The sequence below is a fragment of the Erpetoichthys calabaricus genome, chromosome 14 (genome assembly GCF_900747795.2).
Source record: "Erpetoichthys calabaricus chromosome 14, fErpCal1.3, whole genome shotgun sequence".
In the NCBI taxonomy this organism is placed as follows: domain Eukaryota; kingdom Metazoa; phylum Chordata; class Cladistia; order Polypteriformes; family Polypteridae; genus Erpetoichthys; species Erpetoichthys calabaricus.
In genome coordinates this window covers 96,601,988-96,622,818 of record NC_041407.2, presented here as the reverse complement: position 1 = coordinate 96,622,818, position 20,831 = coordinate 96,601,988, and the positions used below count along the sequence as shown (strand labels likewise).

The following is a 20,831-nucleotide window of genomic DNA, read 5'->3' as shown; positions in this document are numbered from 1 at the left end:
CATGCAGGCTTGTCATACTCCTAATTTGTGATGAATCTGTACAAGAATAATGTCAGCCGTGAACTTGGTCATTGTGATATAATGTGAATGTAAAATATTTTTTTTTCAATGATTAACTGAGTAGTGATAAAAAAAACAACTACAGAGGGCACCAATGCTTTCATGAAGATCACACTGAAGAAGGTATTTTCAGGCAATGCAAAATTTATTCACACAGGCATTCATATATTGAAACAATTTGTGAAGTTTGTGTATCTGTCTTGGTGATCCCATGACACTGTTCTGCCCTATCAAGCAGACACTGAAGTGTCCCCCAGGTAATCCATGTTCCCTGCTAGGCTCTGGGTCATTCAGAGTATATATTTCAAGACATATGTTTTTCATCCTCCTTCCAGATCAGTACACAACCAATACACATATATTGTGAATAACTTGAGTTCTGTGGTTTTTAGAACACTTAGACTGTACTTGGTTTACTTGCTATACTCTTAAGCTTTATTTCAACTTCAAAAGAAACTTGGAAAGAGAAAAAAAAAGGAGTACTTCATCAACTTCAACAGTAGGTTTTTCAGACATGAAGCAATAATAGATTAAAAATCAGAATAGTCAGTTAACTTCACAATGTGGCTCTTCTAGTTAACAGAACACAAGTTGGTCTCCCAGGGCTCTCCCAAGGGTGGACCTTAAATAGAGTCCTCTAAAACCCACATCCTGTGTTTAGAGATGAAGTGAACTGTCTTTCAAAGGTGAAACATTCAATCCTTGAAACGTCCGCATTTTCTTTTAATTTAACATGGCAATGTATCCATCAGCTCCTGTACAAATGTGAGATGATATTAGTTAATTGTTGTGCTTATTTTTTTAATTAAAAAGTTAACCTATTGTGAGAACGAGAAGTAACAGTGGTACATTAAGTAGAAGTGCATCTGGGCATAACAACTTATGCTCCTCTACCTCCAAAACATGTGGGTCAGCCACCCAGTGTATGTGAACAAAGAAAATGGCTGTTAAACTATGAAAGAGTGTACTGTAAAACATTAAGAAAGTTATAATTTGTAAGTGCTATAAGCAGCAGTCTATCTGCAGTTAACAAGGACAGGTATGACTCATGGTGACCAAGACACTCTTCTATAGAACTGTCAAATTTCTCTGTGTCTATTTTTTAGAACTGGATACCCTTTTTAGAGTGACTCTTCACAAAAATACTAAAAAGAAAAAAAAAGTGTTGTCTTGCCAATAAACATACAGATCATCAGAGACGTGTCAAGTTCATAAGACATGATTCTTATTAGTCATTTTTGTAAATCCCCTTTCCAAGTGTATAGACAGGCACAGTTAATCTCAACAGAGTATCAAAATGTTTTCCATAAAGTGGGGAATTCACAATGCAACTGTTGCGTTACACATATGAGCATCAATAATCAGGACACCATGTTGGTGACAAATACATCTTTTAGACTTAAAAATTTTTTAAAGATATGAATTAAATGATACATGTCAGGATCTGTGCCACTTCTCAGTCATGGTTATGGTACCTTTGACTGGCAACATACCCTTATTATAGCTTAGTGATGACATCCATGCCTCACTCACCTCAGTTTTGTTCTCTTTTTATTAAGATATTTAAAGCAGACCTTGGCAGTCCTCCTACGCTCAGTTTTACAGGTCCATTCCTGATCTCTAGTTTCAAGCTTTTCTCCATTGCTAGACATTTTGTGCTTTGACTTTTTCCTCCCATCCCTGTCATGTAGGAGGCCTTGGACTGCATGTGTTTATGTGTCATTATGTTGTTCTTTAAATTTCTAAACTCTTTTAATACTAAAGCCTGAAATTTGGAAGAAAAATGTTTGTAGAACCCTTTCTATTGCATTTGCAATTTTTTTTTTACAGCTTTGTCAAATATTGCTTTTTTTAATTTTCATATAATTTTAGCATTTTCAATTTGCTGTCCATTCATTTGTTGGAAGAGATATATCTGCTCCTTCACAACACTTTCTCTTATGTCACGAAGTGATGAATACAACACAACGGGAATGTTGTTTGTTGTGGAGATGAGAAAAGGCAAAATGGGAGGACACAGATTTGTGGACAGTGTATGGCAGGTTAATTTAGTCCTTGGTCAGCAAGTTTCTGGTATACTGAGTGCACATAAATACTATTACTATTTTTGGTTGTACTGTGAATTTGACAAACTTATATTTTAGGTGAATCGCTATTATGTTCAACTCCTTTATATTTAGGCATTGACAGACCTTGGTATACATTGATTTGCTTTGTACTGTGTACTGTACTGAGCAATTGCAGGTTTATTATTTCATACCATAATGTCTGACTATGATGAGATCAGTAAAGGTTGTCACCAATCCAATTATTAAAAGATAGACGCTACTGAGTGGTAGTGTGGCACTGTGGTCTCACAGATCCATCTTTCTGGGTTCAAATTCTGCACCTGGTTGTTGTATGTGTGCACCCTGCATGTTCTCCTTGTTTCAGTGTGGGTTTTCTTCCCATGTTCCCAAGACTTACTGCTGGGTTAACTGGTGACTCTAAATCGTCTCTACGTTGAGCAAGTATGTATTTGTTGATAGATTGGCACTGCGTCCCTGGTTGTTTCCTGCCTTACAACCTGGATCAGCTCTGGCTTCCTGTTAACCTGAATTGATTTAAAGGGGTTTGAGAATTTAGAAGCCTTTAGGTACACTTGTGAAAATATTAACTTTATTGCTAGAGTTTGTTCCTCTATTAGTAAATCTAATGTAGTTACTTCTCTTTAAATGTAAGCTGAAGAGCTGTGGTTGTATGTTTTTGTATTCTAAACACGATAAGAAATAATATGCATAGTTAGAAACTTTAGTATATTTACTTTCATGAACGTTGTAATTAAATTATTTTATTTTTAGTGCTAAAAATGTTATCTTTCATCCAGCATTACACTACCCTTAATCAAGGGTGACTGGGGCATATCGCACCAGTATAAAACAGGAACCCATATCAAAGGGGTTCCAGTCCATGACAGAGCCGGGTTACTCTTACTAGACCAATGTAGAGGTCCCAGTCCAACTAATATGCTTATCTTTTGAAATTAAAGAAGAAAGTGGGGTACCTTGAGAATATTCAGATTCTATTATTTCTGAACCCAAAATTCTGGAGAGGTGAGGCAGTGATTTAAACAACTTTGCTGACTTGCTACCTGTTTAATACCAGACACCCTGTAATCACTTAACATTGTATGTCCCGAAAGATCAAATCCCGGCCTTCAATCTACGCAAATTATTAATTTACAACTGATGTGGTCCAGATCTTCCAAGACACTCTATTAATAGAAAGGAAGTACTTGAGCTGATAGTTTGATGATACATACTATTTTTAATCATTTTTTTGTGATCAAATATTTATAAATTATTACACAAATACAGATTAGTACAAATCAAAAAATGAACCATAAAAAATCATTATGTAAGACCATCTGCCCCCAGTATATATTTTATTGTACTATTGCCTGTAATGGATGGGTTAAAGTGGCTTTTAATGCATTGCTGGTTGGGAAATGGAGTTCTGGCATAGTCCCACATCTTTAGACACACTACTGTTGTTATGAGAGACAAATTAAGATGTCTTTCCTTAAACGCTTTAGTTTCACCTGGCCCTGTGCTCTGGTTTCTGTACAGACTACATCTCTGCTTGTTAAAACCCTGTTACCTCCACATTGGACAGTGTTTTAGGTGGCCATCTGTTGTCCACAGAGAAGTTTAGACTCCCACGGTGTAAACCTGAGGCCTAAGTGATGCTGTAATGTGGGGACATACAGTATATCTGATACTAGGAAGGTGCTTAGGTGCAGCTGTGAGACCCCAATCAACTCTTTTTGTTCTTCAACTTATTGTGTCAATTACTGCTATTAGCTGTGTGCAGTGTTGTTTTACAGTTCAGAATTCTGAAAATAATGGATTATGTCCCCATGCATCCTTCATAATTTAAAACTAAAGAGGTTAAATTCTCATAGTTGGTCTGAGTGGAACATGCCATTTAATCCCAGGATGCACTCTTTGTTCTTCTCTCTACAGCATTGTGCTTTTGTAAAGTGAGGACCAGAATTGCACACAGAATTTCAGATGTGATCTCATTAACGCCACCTAGAGTCTGAGCAGAACATCCCTTTGCTTTTACTGTATTTAACAGTTTTTAGAAAATAGCCTACGATTTTATTTGCCTTTTGAATTTTTTTCTGAACATTGCCTAGACACAATGTAATGTAAACATCTGTTCCTGCAGAACTGCATAAACCATCTTATGCTTTGTTAATTTTTAAAAGAAATTCTTCATTTCTGCTTTCACAGAATTCACAGAAAAAGTTATCATTGATTTTTGCAAGCATATTTTAATCAAGCAGTGTTTATCTGGCATGATTTTTCGTTATTGACAAAGTGCTTCTTTATGTCAAATGACAGAAACTGTTCTAGTTTTTCTGTTTTCAAGATTACTTTTAAGTAGCAAGTTTTAATTTCCTAAACAGAAGCAAAAACCCTGGTGGACCCGTGTGGCTACAGGTTATTATTCAAACCATTTCACAACCAGTTTTACAATCAGTGAGACATCTTCCCTCAAATTGATCTCATTGTTTAATTAGGTGGGCTTTTTCTGCTCTTATTCTGCATTTAGAAAAGGGCAGTAGTGTGAGGTTTACATGTATAACAAATTTAGAAATGCTCCGGTTTCCTCCCACAGTCCAAAGACATGAAGGTTAGGTACATTGGCGATCCTAAATTGTCCATAGTGTGTGCTTGGTGTGTGGGTGTGTATGTGCCCTGCGGTGGGCTGGTGCCCTGCCTGGGGTTTGTTCCTGCCTTGCACCCTGTGTTGGCTGGGATTGGCTCCAGCAGACCCCCGTGACCCTGTGTTAGGTTATGGCAGGTTAGACAATGACTGACAAATTTAGAAATATTTGTATTTTTGAAATTCTTAACACTCTTTTGTCATTTCCCCATTATTTTACCATTTTTTGTGGAGTTTGCTCCATTAATTATAATCAGCCTGAGATCAAATGAAATCAGTTTCAGGTAAAATGACTCACTGGTTGCAAAACTGGTTGGAACAAAAACCTGCAGTCACAGGGGTCCCCCAAGACTGGCACTGTCTCACATGTTTCAGGGTATGAAGACATTTTTTTGCCCAAGAACATTCAGTGGAGAGTTGTAAAGTTCAATCTGTTTTGGGACAAAGACATCTGTCCACCTCACAGAACTTCAGATTCATTGGGTGTTTCAGTCTGACACCTTGTTTTCTGTAGATTGTATTGACAGGCTTTAAGGTAGCTACATTCTGAAATTGCCCCGGTTTTGTCCAGACTTGATGTTTGCAACTGTTAGTCAGTTTAACTATACAAACCTCAAAGTATTTTTCTCTTTTGTTTTTCAGAGTGAATCTGGCTTTGGCATATACAGAGCTGACTGAGGAACTGTGCCGACTTCAGAGTCTGAGTTCAAAGCAAACAGAGATTCTAAGACAACTTTCTCAGGAGCAAAGCAATTCGGGTAATAAACAGAATATCATAACACATGATGACCCTTAGATTTTTACACCTAATGTTTTTTTTTCCTTTGATGTATCTTTATTGGTAATTAAAATAGATGTTTTAGTGTCATAAATATGTTAAAAATATTATTTATATTTTGTAAACACTTTATCAACTTTATAAATGTATAGTTGTTTATACTTTTCTATATGTCATGTTATCCCATATCAAAAAGATTTGCTACCACAGGGGATGAATGATAACATCAGATTTTTATCTGTTATGTGCAGTGTTGATGAAGATCACAGAATTAGTCCTTGGTGATTAATCAAACCATGCAGATTACTTATTAAAATAGAATTTTATAAATGTTAAACATTATTCTAATCAACTCAAACAACTACAGAGCAATCAGCAAAAAGGTAAACAACCACCTGCTACTGTGAATAATTTAAAGAATCTTTCTTATGTGGGACATATTTTCTGAATGGCTCTGGCTTATGTATGTGTTCGCTACTGATCATCATGCATTGTTAAAAAGTTTTACTGACTTGGAAGTCAAGTTAGCATCTTTTCTGGACCAATGTTAATGTCACTGTGATGTTAACCTTTATTTTGATTTTTAACAAATTATTCCTGTTATAATTTCTCAGAAGTCTTTACCAATTTAGTTAAGTAAATATTGGTGAATCAATGGCAATTAACCACTTAGACGACTAATGCCTGTTACTAGTGAGTCTGTGCAGTTCAAGGAGACATTATTACTAAGATAGATGTCATTTTGCATTTTTTGTGGTTCTGTAGCAGATGTTGTATTATTGATAGACAATTATACTTTGTATATGCACATGCACACTGTCATAAAACCCTCAGCACAGGAAGAGTAAGAGGAGATGCAAACCAGAGACGGGAAAAGAGCTTCTTCTAAAACACACTGCCATTCTTTTTATAAAAAGCGATTATTATCTTACTTCAGGAAGTATGAGGTATTTTTAAATAGATACACCAATGCAAGGCCAGTTCACAGTAAGAAAGACATATCTTTGAAGCCTGAGGTCAGAGGCCCCAGTCTTGCAGTGAAAAGGAGAAGGTGCCAAACCCTTCTTCAAAAAAAAAATGCTAATACTAAAACAAAAAAAATCAACAAATGACAAAGATTTCTTCTAGATTCTATTAATTTTTAAATTACATTTACACTCTTAGACTGTAAAATAATCTTGTGATTGTTCAAATTAGTATGTCTGCTAAAGTGAATCTTCATTTGTTACCAGAAACTGCATGATGGATAACATTAAAGTACTGTTGTAAAAGAGAGATGCTGGATATCTCATCACTGCCATATTCATGGATTTGCTGCCAATTACAAAATTAATATCTAAAAATGCATACAAGTGTCAACATTATTATAACAGAAGTTGTAAATTATTTTATTGAAATGCAATGTAAAAATATTGAAAGTCTGTAAAGCCTATTATGAGAGTCACTGCTGCATGAGCCACCTCCCAGTTTCATATTTCTCTTCTACAGTGAATCATAAGCGACAAATCAGTTCCATGGTTTAGAAGTCTATCAGAACTAACAAAAGTGTATTCATTTTGTGCAGCAGTACTTCAGTACAAAATATCCCACATTATTGATTCTGTGTAAATCAATTGATATAAGATTTTCACTGCTGCATATAAAACTATCAGTGGATACAAACAAATTACATACTGTATATCGTCCACCATCATGAGTAAATGAAGTAATATATTAAACAGTCAGGACTGATGTAGCCTTGTACATTGTGCAGAGGCACTTGCTCTTTTTAGTTTCATCATTTATAGTTGTGATTTGTTGTGGTTCAAGCTTTTTCTTGCTGCTTTCATTATTCACTTAACACAAGGGTCATAGTCTCTTTCTGTTCTCTGCATGCAAAGATTCCTTTTGTTCTTTCTCCACAAATTCAAGTGCACTTCCCAAAGGAAGCAGCTAGTAATATATATATAATTTGTTTTTTTCCTGAGCTTCTGTAAAGTTTTAATTTCCCCTTAGGGATAAATAAAGTGTGTCTAATCTAATCTGAAATGACAAGTGTTGCCAGTAGAAGCAACGAAGAGACAGGTAAAAAATGGCCATAATTGTAAAGTTAGAATGCAAGAATTTTTTGCACACTGTAGAGTTAGCCTAAAGCTGCACTGGCCCATTATCTTACCCAGTTATTTTTAAAGATCACCAGGGTTTCAAATGCCTGAAGTGGTAATTTGCTTGTCATAGCCCTGTATGCAGAATGCAGATGTTTTCCTCCTGAATCAGCTTTCCCTTCCTTTCCACCCAGGTTTTTGACTTTTGTACTGATATAATTCTCCTGAATTATACAGATTCATGCCTAAGGGACTTTGAAGTAATGTATTGGCTCCCTGTACAGGCTTATCTGTTCAAGGCTAAACAGATTCAAAGTAATGCATTTTCTTGCTGTTTTATACACAGTGACTATTGCACTCTGGTCAGAACTACATGTAAAATTCCAGGTCTTTCAAAGCGCATCTCAATAAAGAAATCAGACTTTGAGCAGAATGCCTCTTGATTTATATTTAGCAGTGTTTATGATAAAACCTGACAAGGATGGATAAGATTAGGAACGAGTACATTAGAAAGTCAGCTAAGATTGGGTGGTTTGGAGACAAAGTCAGAGAGGCGAGTTTGTGTTAGTTTGGACATGTGCAGAGGAGAGATGCTGGGTATATTGGGAAAAGGATGCTAGGGATAAAGCTACCAGGCAAGAGGAAGGCCTAAGGGAAGGCTTATGGATGTGGTGAGAGAGGTCATGCAAGTGATGGGTAAAACAGAGCAAGGTAGGGTTAGCACATCATCTAGAATCAGCCTGCTGAAATTTTTGGAACATGGCTTCTGTTGCCATGATTATAATGAACAACATTCTATCCAATGAAAGCAGACTTTGCCTTTTCAAAGGTAAGCTGCTCCGTGGTGTGTCTTGGCATTTACCACTCATAATCTCTCGCTGATAGGAGCACTTAAAGAGAAACGTGTACTTTTTGGAGACAGTGTTCAGGTTCTGCACAGTTTGTGCCTGTCAGCAGTAGGCACACACTGACAAGCATGGGGAAATCGGAGAATTGTTATTTGTGCCAAGTTCTGCCTAGTGCTTACAGTGGAACTATGAGAAATTTTCATAGCAAAAATCCTGTTGAAAAAACTTGTGACTGGCCAAACACAAAGAGGTTAGACACAGTATTTAACTCACTTTTGCTGTATGCAGTAAGATGGAAACTATTTATTTAAAATTGATTACAAGAATAGCTGTTTGATGGTCAATAGAGTTAGTTGGTACAGCTGCAGATCCAGGAGGTTATCCGAGGGGAAAACCTGAGCAGTTCCGAAGTAATTTGTGAGGAAGTGCATTCTTAGGATGTACTTGTCACATTTTGTCTGGAAGATGCAGTGTTCATACATGTTCTTCAGATAACAGCAGACACACTAGATGTGCAGGCATTCATCACTGTCATGACCATTCCTGCGTCATATACTCTACATGCTATGTGTATCACTACAGTATGTTCTAATTGATGATTAATGAACAAGACCTGAATTGAGAACCAAATAGTGCTAAGTCTGTATGAGGAGACTATTAAATAATTGTAAAAACACCACCATCTCACTGCAAGTGTCAGTTTTAAAATATGTGAATGTTTAACCCACATTTGAATATATTTATATAAATTCATATTTTTAATATTATAATATTGGTTCGGGTGGCAGCTGTCATTCATTGAAGGTCAACATATTGGCTGCCTGTAAGAGCTGATAATTTGTATTATAAATTACAATTTAATCTCAGTAATCCTTTTTTTTTTTTTTTTTTTTTTTTTTTTAACTGCCAGTTCAACGCCATTCTCCTGTCCCTCAGCGTCATTCTCCAGTCCCTCATCGCCATTCTCCTGTCCCCCAGAGAAGATCTCCAGTGCCACAACGGCTTTCCCCAGACATCCATCAGAGATCTCTGGTACCAGATTCCAGTGATGGTCCTGCTTCATATGCTGCCCGACCATCAAGTCAGCATCTCAGAGCCACTTTTCAGGGTCGGAGAAGCTATTCTGAGGTTAGTGACCCTGCAACATACCAACGACCTTCAAGGCTATCCATTGACCCAGTCTCTACTCTGCCGAAACCACGACAATATGGAGACAGCTATGTCAAGAAGCAACAACAGAATGGCAGCAGCAGTGTGACCAGCAGCCCACGTCACCTCAGAGATCCTTTTCCCCTTGAGCTGCCTCATTTGTGTTTTGAGAAGCCAACTCCACCACCTCCACCGGCGCAGTCATCAGAAGATGAGGAAGACTGGGATGCTCCCTCTAGTGCCACACCACATCCTCTGGGTACTACTGGTCTCAGAGTACCATCGCCATGCACAGTCTTTCCCATTCCCAGCCCTCCTGCTACCCTGAGCTGTCATCCTTCAGGATATTTGCTGACAGATCACGCTCAGTCCTGGCCTTCCATTAATGTAAGTTCTCTGGCATAGTGGTATCATTTTAAATTCTGAAAAAAGTGAATTATATGGAAAAGTGAACACTTTAGATTGAAGAGTTCTTTATACATTAGTCACTATAGGTATCACAGTACACTGTCTACACTGGGGGGTATTCGCAGCTGCAGGTTTTCACTGTAAGCCATATGTTAGGTATGAATATTTCCTTACTTGACCCATTTTACTTCTTCTGCTAGTTGGATGATTTCAAATTAATGAATAATGAGACCTTTAGACCTCAAAAATACATTTTTATCTATTTACTATTCTTCCTTTATTTTCCTTTTATGACATTGCAAACAGTCAATCAATTAGTACTGAAAAGGGTCACATGCTGTCAACCCAGTATCTGGATTCCTTTTCTGCCTTTGCTTGTGCCTTTTGGAATAGTAAAGTATAAGTATAGCAATTTTGTTAGTGAAAATCATTTGCCAATATTTTGAGTTTACAAAAATCCTGGAACTGTAAAACCTATAATAAAGAAGCTACTCCAGGAGCCTTGTATCTGTTACTGGTCTGACTTTTGTCAATGCAAAGCATACATTTTCAAAATAATATAATGCGTGCTCCACTTTTTAAGTTACAGATGCAACAGCAATTTTAAAATTGGGTCCTTGAATATTATTACAAAAAGGCAAATATTCACTAAGAAGATAATAATAATAATAATTCATTACATTTATATAGCGCTTTTCTCAGTACTCAAAGCGCTGTCCACACAGGGAGGAACCGGGAAGCGAACCCACAATCTTCCACAGTCTCCTTACTGCATGCACATGATGTAATCTTACAGGTAAACTGAACAGCTGAGCAAACTTTAATTAGGCCAATACAAGGAACCCAGATGTCAATCTGGCTAATTTATGATTGGCAAAACAAAAAAAACATTGAGCACCTGACAAGAAATACAACTCGAGAATGACCTTTTTTCATAGAAGATTATATTCCATTGTATATGCTCAGATGGGTGAAACATGAATAGTCAAGCTTTTTCTTTTGTGCTTAGATATTTTTTTATCATGATGTATTGTGTACTGGTCATCTGATCACTCATAGTAATTTAGCGAGAGAAATGGCAGCATCTGTCAGATGGATATTTGTCTTGTATGTCATCAGTTAAATTTGAAAATGCTGGTGGAGTGGCTTGTTTAATATTTTGTTTGTTATTTTGTTAAAATTATTATATTCGTGGTAGAGATACCACACTTACTGATGTGTGTCAAATCAAACATTGTCAAAGGGAAAAAAGCTAGAAGTTCCTTAATTCATTCTAAGGGATAATGTTTGACCAAACTTCTGAAGGCACTACTTCAGAGTATTCCGATTACAGAAATACATAAAAGGATATCTTGACCAATGCAAGTGCTCATTCATCCAAGAGACAGGAAGACATGCCTTGGTGGTCTACTGATCATGTGAGAAGGGAGAAAGAGAGGAGAGTAGTCTGATGAAATGGAGGATATCCTTTCACAGCTTGAACTATTGGCAGTACTCTGAAAAGTTAGAACTGATTTGTGTTAAGGAGATTTACATTAAGGTGTGAGCTTCCAAGTCCTTGCATTCACTGTGCTGATAAAGATGAGGAAAATGAAGCAGCCTGCATCTTAACTATTGCTGAGTGTTAGTTTGCTGCCCAATGCATTGCAAAATGCACAGCAGATCCCTTGGATCATTCAGATGGGTAGTAATATTAGAAAGAAAAAAAAAACTTTCACCAGGCAGAAGTGTCACTGAACAAATGGAGAAATTCTTGGGCCATTGTGCTTTTCTGTGTGTTTAAAAAGACATGTATCTTCCAGCAGACAGAGCTTGGTGAGTGCCCGACGTATACTGCAGAATGGCTCTGAACAATCAATCCTGAAAAGAAATTCCATTGTTGCTTTCATTCCTCTGCAGAGTTTGTCACATAGCACTGACTGATGCATAAAATAAGGCAATTAAACCACTGATGAATTTAGTGTGGTCATAGGCATGGCTCTGTCTATAACAACATTAATATTGCTTAAACCAAATTAATTGTCTTCAAAGAAATTAGTTAGCATTTCATTTCATTGGAATGTGTTGGTAATATAAATAAAAAAAATGTCAGTCAATTCCACATGAACTTACCTGTTCTTGTTGTTGATATTCTTCCTTTTTCAGCCACCATTATTTTAGTTCAATTGTTGTAGCCCAGCTGTGTTTGCTACTGAGCGTATGTAGCCAGCATACTGCCCTTAGGCAAAGATAATCACATATGGAGATAACTTACTGTGTGTGACATAAATATTCACTTTTTAATTCTTCAAAACAGATGACATGGGCTTGCCTGTTTTATTTCATGATATATTTATTTGCTTTATACTACTAACCTTTATCTGTGCTAGGACAAGTGCTCTGTGATGATAACTGGTGCAGAGCTTTGACCTTTTCCTTGTGTCCATGTGGAACTAGTCTACATCCTGTGGATTCCTCTCACATTCCATATGTATGTGTGTTAGATTAACTGGGCAATATAATTTGTTTAAATTGCATGTGTGTGCTGGACTGTTCCTTGTGATAGGACTGTGGGTTGCTATGCTGCTCCAGCTCCCCATTATTCTATAGAAGATAAAAGTCCTCAAAAGATGAACGGCATGACAAAGAAGAAGAAGCAGTAAAACAAAATGTCTCATTATATAAGCTTAACATGTCAACTACCACAATGAAAATAGGTAAATTTGTTTCCAACGTCACTGTAAAATCTGCGTGTTATTTTAATATGCTAGATAAAGGCAGCAAAACTCTAAATAAAAATGTATTGTGTCAAAAAATATATTTAAGTTACTTATAGATGGTACATAAAGTAGAATATCTTGTAGTTGGTAGTCAACATGTTAAGTGAAGTTGGCTTATTAGGCCAGTTATGAGAAGCTCTTCCAACACCAAGTTGAGAGAATCATTTTTCTTGGGGTCATACAGAAAGACACGTTCCAGTTAAGGAAAAAAAGTTATAAACTATGTACAGGTAATCGATATACATCGAGCCAGAATAAGCAGCACTGTTTGACCAGTAGGTGGCAACATGCACTGAAAGAGTCTTCTTCATAAGGAATGTCTGGTATGGGTGTTGATTAATAGTACCTTCTACAAAATTTGAGTACAAATCTCAGCAGGTATTTTATTACTTAGGTGAGCATCAAATGGCAAGACTTCACTCTTATTCATAAGAGACAATGCACGTGATTAAAATGTTAATAACAGCATAACATTAACCCTAATTAGAACAGCACTCCCTTGATTTTCCCAGACTATTTGGTAACACAGTTGTGATTCTGATCATGAATAATTTAAATCTGGACAACAACATTATTTGGACTTGTGTAACTGGAGTTTGCTGTTTTTCTTTAGCTGTGGATGGAGACTGAAGACTCTGGCATTAGGAGCTGCCCGCTTTGTCAGCTGACCTTCCCAGTCACCTACCCTGATGATGCTCTTATTAAACACATTGATACTCACCTGGAGAACAGCAAGATTTGATTGCTTCTGCATCTCTTGCAGGAGGTGCCATTTCAAAATTCAACTATGTCTGCTTTTTTTTTTTCCTTGTGTCATGTACACTTATGAAGAGTAAGATCACAGAGGGGATTTTGTTTTTGTCCTCCTTAGAATCTTGAGCAATGAGCTAACAAAAACTGCATGTTCCTGCAGTTGTGTTTTAAGATTAAGGCACCTTTATATATGTTTTTATGATGCTGCATATGTTGATACTGCTTTTCAGTAGGGGAAAAAATAATAAAACTAGGTTTGTTGAAATCACCAAAACAAGAAAATATCTTAAAGCAATTTAGGTTAAATGTCTAATAAAGATAACCTTATCATCTAATTTCTATTAAAACAGGGCTGACATCTGTAAAATGAGAATATGAAAAAAAACTGATGAAAATGCTTTCATCTTGAGAAACACATAGCTTTCTTTGGCTTTTTTCAGCCAGAATATTTGCATTATACAATAAAATTTACCAAAATGAAGCCTTAAATGATAGGTAGCAATCTCATCGATGTGTACATGTAAATGAAACGTGGATGTGACTGAATTACTTTAATCCAAGGTTTAAAGGTTTACACACATAAAAAAACAAGATGACAATACTGCATTCAGCTGCTTTTCTTAATACATCCCATCACCCAGTTCTTCACCAGCAACAATTCAGGGGTGTCAGCCTTGGTTCCTGGTGGGCCTCACTGGGTACAGGTTTTCACCCCAAATAATTTCTTAATCAGAAGCCAGTTCTTCTGTCAATGTAATCCTGTCATTCAGCAACAGCAGACATTTCTGAAGTTATTAATATTCCTTTTCTCAGTAGCTCACCCACACCTTTTGTGGACTGGAGCAGATCGGCGTTTTTCTAGCGCTTAACTCAGAGTATCTCTCGCCAGATGACTGCTGCACAGGTAACTGTTTGGCTGATAGTCCTTGTTATTTGTGTCTCAATATTTAACAGCTGGTTAATAGGGTGAGCAATTAAAGGCTCAGAATGCAGCTGTTTAGTTGGAAATCAGTCAGTTACTGGTTAGAAATCTCAGCAAGGCACAGAATCAAAAGTAAGCAGCACTAGTTTGATTTCATTTAAGCACTTCACTGGAACAAGCACCTGCAGCCACTGTGGCCCTACAAGAGTTCAGTTTGATACCTCTGGCATTATTGATTGCAGCCCAGTAGACAGCTTGGTCTACTTTAAAGTTAATTAATTAGAAGGCTGTTTTATGGTGAGGACTACATAAAATGTCAGCCGATTGGTTTTCAGAAAATAACTGCCTTCTCTCAACAATTTTCAAGCAGTCATTTCAATAATTTTATCCTTTTTTAATGAAACACAAGATTAATGGTAGAGGTAAATATTCCTTTTTGACAGTGGATTGATTTTTTAAATAATTAGTTTAAAAAGTAGATTTTATATTGTGTCTAAGTAGTACTTACTGATTTAATGGACTGCATTTTCTAAGTATATGGACACGCAATTCCTGTGTTCACAATGCTTTACGAGGAAAATGGGGTCACGGATCAGCAGCATCTGGTGCATCATCCTTGTCATAATCACAGAACATGTTAAAGGGAAAAGTCACCATTTTTTACATATGGGTTCATCATAAAACTTACTAGGGCTTGTGTTGACACATAAACTGAGATTATGTTTGTTACTTGGATTTTTAATCATCTATAATTTTTCCGCTAGAATATTTTTTTTGAAACCTGGAGACATGGTAGTGCAGTGATTAGTGTGGCTATTTCATGGATCAGAGATTCTAGGCTTAAATCCCATGCCCAGTCACATCATTGTCCTCCTGTAGTATACACAGTCTCTGTGTGTTTATCTCTTTCCTCGCACATATCAGTATGTGGTTGTACAAAGCACAATCTTTTACACACTGTTGGACCAGATTTCCTCAGGTTTCTATTATTTCTGGAACATCTTTGAAGATGTCATTCCAGGGTAGTCATTTACCTTCAGCCAACCATCTTTAAAGGTAGCTTCTTACATCACAATGCGGGGACCGTTCAAAGACTCATGCAAAATCTCCCCTGACAGGAAGAAGAGGGAGGGGGAAAAACTCATTCCATCATCCTACAAGATTGGAAGAAAAAAATCTAATTTAAATTAAGGTACAGCTTTTAGATATTTCTGAAAAAATATGAAATGGTGTGCCTTAGCATTTAGCATACTGTTTGTGCTTTAAGATGTCAGAGGCTAACTTTAAAGCTGATTGATTCAACATAAATGACTATCCCGAAATGACTTTATGTAGCTGCAAGAGCAAGAGAAGCCCAAAGAAATCAGAAATGCCCATTCCACACTGATAAGAAGCAGATTTGTCACTTCTAGATATCAACATTACAAACCACATTGCTATATCATTACTTCTTTATTTCAAAATGGAAAATTTAAATTACTGAAGTACACAAATAATTCATAAGATGAAAAAGGTAGGGTTATTATAAGGTATTTAAGATTACTTTAAATGGGTTTCTGAAGGGAGGGCAGCTTAATTTTAGTGAAGGGTATGAACAGAATGCAACAGATAGAAGTTTTGATTTGTCAGACTCTGTGGTGAACCCATATACCAAAAGATGTGAGGCTTTCTCTTATCTTTTCTGCAGCTTCTGCACTTGAAGTTTGTGTAGTAAAGCTATACTACAGCATGTTTAGCTGGAGGCTTAGCTGCATTTAAGGAAGACATCTCCATGTTCAGAATATTTAGTGCATTTCTGCACAGTAAAATTATCCATGTTCAATTAACACTTTAAGTGTTTATTTAAGACTGTTCTTTCCAGAGTGGACCCCTATAAATACTTAAAGTTTAACACGGATGATTTTACTGTGTAGGATGCTGAAACCAGCACACTAGCTGCAACGAATCTAGTACCCATTCAATTTCCTAACTTTCAATTAATTTGAACTCTTCGCCTTTGTAAATATGACACTTTTTCTTTTAAGGAAAATAGATCTTAATAGTTGGCCCAAGTAGGATTGTTTATGTAGCAAAGCCTGCACAGGAGGCAGGCAGTTCTGTCTTTTTTATATTTATAGTCTGAAAACTGAACACTGACCTGTATGGAATTTTTATATTAAATAGCTGGGCAGAGTATGCGTGTGGGCAAGGTCTGAAGTAAAAAGGTTAGGTGCTTACATCAGTCTAAGGACACCTATTCATGTCATTGAAGTCTGTCAGACAAATAACCAGTATGTGATAAAGTACCCTTCTGCAGCCCACACTATCCCATGGCACTTTATAAGGATAGATACCTATTTTTTTTATAAAACTGTAATATATATATGTATAATTTTTTTTGCTTAATGACTGGAGCACACAGATATCGAGTGACCTGTTAGAAGCCACACAATGGGTTAGAGCTGATAATTAAACCAGCAGCCTTGTGGTTCTGTTTCTTTAGCCACAGCACCACATTGCTTGCCTAAGAGATTTTGGAACTTTGTTCCCAAATAACCTTTTATGTTTAATAAAGTGATTTTATTTCCCACTACTGCTCCTCACCAGAAATCCATCTTGAGCCCCTAATAATAAATATAGTACTTTCAAGGAATCACAGCAGAGTATTTTTTTTTCACAAATGAGGCATTTCTAAATGGAGTTATTCCAATATTCTGGGACCCCAAACTAAATGCATTGTTGGAGTGCTAATTGACAAAAAGAGGACAAGCAAAACTAGATGCCCTGTTAGTCCATAATATATCGCTCACCTCTTTATCTACAATTTGCTTTCAAGACAAATGTTTTCCTTTTAAGTGTTGCACCTTTGCCAAAGTTAACTCCTGACATTGTTCATTCTAGTTCCTGTTCTGACCTTCTGCTTTGTTCAATATTATCTGTAAAATATTTGGAGTCTTTTCTGTGCTCAGATACTACTGTTTGCCAATTTTCAGTAGGTCCGTCACTACTCATTGTGTGGCAGAGACAAGAAAGGGTCATTGGGTGTACTTCCAGCAGTGGTTTGGTTTACTACACTTTGATAGCAGGAGAGAGATACAAAGGAAGTAAAGCTTACAGTCCACTTTGTTTCAAAACATGCATTACAGTATCTTAACATGAAAAGTTATGGTAAAAAGCTGTGAGAATATTTGTAATATTCTACAAATACTGTAAACCACGCTAGAGGATTATCTTTACAAAATCTTATCAAATTAAAACAAAAACCAACAAGTTGCAGCATTTTGTAACAATTTGTAATGGCTAGATTAGAGTAATGCCTGGTGATAAGAAAACTACTTTAAAAATGTGATCCTAGAGAAATAGTACACAACAAAAAAGGCATATGCAAAAATTACTTGAAACAAGTTGTTTTGCTTTAGCAAAAAGTCCAGCAATGGATTATGCAAAATTTACTTGACAGTATTTCTTAAAATAAGTTAAATAATCTTAAGTACACATTTCTTGATAAGCCAATAAATATTACAATATGGAAAACAAGATTTAATGGCTTGATATAACTTTTCACTTGCTTAGATTTCATTTTTTGCTGTGATAGTAGAGCAGCGGGAAACTGAGGTCGCTGTTTGGGAGTATTTGGTAAGACTTCGTTCAGCTTTGTTGTTGCAAATGTGAACACCATGAAATACACAGCTAAAGTATAAACAATTACAAATAACTTTGTTGACCTTAATAATAAAGCCACAAAAAGCAATTACTACAAAATATAACAAAATATTTTGATGCTTCAGCTAAGCTAATTGTCTAGCTGGTTAAGCAGTGTGTTACAGCACATAATTTTCCATGTTGTTCTATGGCAATGGTGAACTTAATAATTTATGGTACACTAGCAGTAACACTGAGGGAGGACTACATATTAAGAATTAGATAAAATAATCCTTAGTGAGTATAGGTAGTATGCAGGACATAACAGGCTATAGAATAACCATCTTCAATTATACAGTATATTCTGAGCAGCAACATGTACTGTGATAACTAAAAACATACACTTGGTAACGTTTAAATGAACACTTGTGTTGTTTCAGCTTTTGCACCCAAAGTTAAAGTTGAACAAATTAACCATATAGCAACAAGGCTTTATTCTTCTGCTATGGGGAAAATAATAATGTAAATTTAAATTTCTCATAATTTTTCCTAGGTATAATTCATTAAAATGAAAATAAAGCAAACAAATTAAGCACCACGAAATTAGCATTATTATAACATTCCATGCCTGCCTGTGTTTGTGATCTTTGAATACCACATAGCGGCAAACTGCAAATAAACTCTCAGGACCTTGTGAAGATTTAGAATATTTTTCTGAAAGCATCAGAGATTCTGTGTTTCTTTCTTGCCATGCTAATTCAGATCAGTCTTTTATACGAGACCCTTGCACTGAATGAAGCAAATGTGTTTTCAGTTATTTGCTCAAGATGTTTACAGATCTACTGGTTAAATGAGAACATTTAGTGTGGGTGGACGAGAGGCACTGGGAAACCAATCTTTTAGTATTAGGGCAGGATATCTCTGTGTTAAATTGTGCAGTATAATGACTTTCATTTGAGATTTACTGCTTATGTAAATACAACCAAAAATAAATATCCTCAAGTGACAGTTAAGAGCTTTTCAATATACTGTTAATGTTGTGTCTTTTATATGGAATTACAGGTTCATAACTATAGAAGTATATGGGTAGCCTTTTAAAAACACCACAGAAGTGTATTTATTATAAAATATATAAAATTCCAACTTTTGCTAAGCATGTTTGAGTATAAAATTCTTAAAATAATTATTGGTTAAGGTTTCTAAAATAATGAGTGTAGAAAAACTGCTTCAATAAAGATTTCCATAGTGGGGTGGGGACACCACTGACTGTAAACCAGTTTACCTTCCTAAGAGCTGGTTTGCTTAACACTATACTTGTAAATACAGTATTTAACACTTTGTCTAAGTGTGTTTCTAGGTAAATGTTTCATGCTGTACTTGATGTTTATTGCCAGAGCGGAGACCACCAAAGGGGTGGGGGATGTAAGGGAAGGGTGTTGAAGCACTTTCAACATCCGTCTCAAAGATGACAGCAATACTTTACCTCACTTAATTATTTGATGCCAGCTGTTTAGTGAATGTTCAGCTGAATCTTTTGTAGCAGGGAACATTTCATATGTGGTTTATTAATTAAGTCATATAACTAATCTGATTCCACAACAGGGAAGCTGGAAGTAAGTGCTTGTCAGCAATGTGAATGTGTTTTTTAGGGGACATCAACTGCTTTAATTTCTTCAGCTTCTGCATATTACACTTCCTTTGGATAGGGTTCTGGACATTTTGTTCTTCTTTGATTATTAATGCTGTACAACTAACGTCTAATATAGGGGAAAATATAACTAGTTACTGTAGCAAACAGCCATGCTTTTAGAGTTTAAATGTCCAGCTTATACTCCAGTACCATTCAGACACATTTACTTATAGCAGGATTTAAAATGTGTTGTTTCTGAGGCCTGCCTCTGCAGTGCTTTGTTTGTCATAAATCTTAATGTTTAGGAGAAACACCATCTTTGATGCCTGTTAACCAAAGAAAAAAAAAGCATGCATCTTTCATTTGGAATCACCAAGACACAAATACTTGCTGCCGATAAGACACAGACATCATTAACAAAGCAAACATTAACACATCAGCAGTCCACCATACCATCTATAATGACACATAAAGCTCTACCCTGTTTTAAAAGTTTATTTTGTAAATTATAGTTTTATTAATCTGTGTTTTATGTTTTGTTTAAACAAACTTCTATGTACTACACAATTATTTTTAAAACTGAAAGCAGACTGAAACATGCCTGACAGTCCTTGTTAAAAACATAAGTGCATACTTAGGTCCAGGCCTAGATATAGCGATGAGAACCTGTCAATTAAAAACAATTAATTAAAAAGTAAAGACACTATGCTGATATTTAGAAATACAAATCAGTGAGGCTGCTGTTTTGTTGTGTAATTTTACAGCAAAGTAATGAACAATGAATCATCAAAACAATGCTGAATTCTTGTAAGTAAGCAAAGCTGTTGTTACTTTTTATTTCTTAGTGGAGTATCTAGGAACATCTGCGAAGGAGAGCTGGATAAACAAAAGTTAAATTAATACCACAATGAAAAAAACAAGCAACATTTTTGCTTTTTAACACCTGGTGAAGGCTCAACAGCCAAATTGTGTTTCTAGCATTACATTTTCTTTTCTTTTCTATGTGGAATTCACTTTTGTTGGTCTTTTTTCCCCTTACATTAAATTTTGTCATCATACAGAATAATTAAAACTGCACCACAGATTTTTTCCCCTTTTTCCTAAGA

The 20,831-nt window shown here is 36.1% G+C and overlaps 1 protein-coding gene across 1 annotated transcript in view; it reads left to right on the top strand.

Annotated features, from left to right (window-relative positions):
• Window positions 1–20,159, top strand: part of tbkbp1 (TBK1 binding protein 1) — a 90,313-nt gene extending 70,154 nt beyond the window's left edge. Inside the window, exons 8-10 of the mRNA XM_028818707.2 lie at window positions 5,416–5,531; window positions 9,394–10,019; window positions 13,413–20,159. Coding sequence (XP_028674540.1) covers window positions 5,416–5,531; window positions 9,394–10,019; window positions 13,413–13,541 — 871 coding nt within the window. The 3' untranslated portion in view covers window positions 13,542–20,159. The remainder of the gene's footprint in view (window positions 1–5,415; window positions 5,532–9,393; window positions 10,020–13,412) is intronic.
• Window positions 20,160–20,831: the final 672 nt, after the last annotated feature.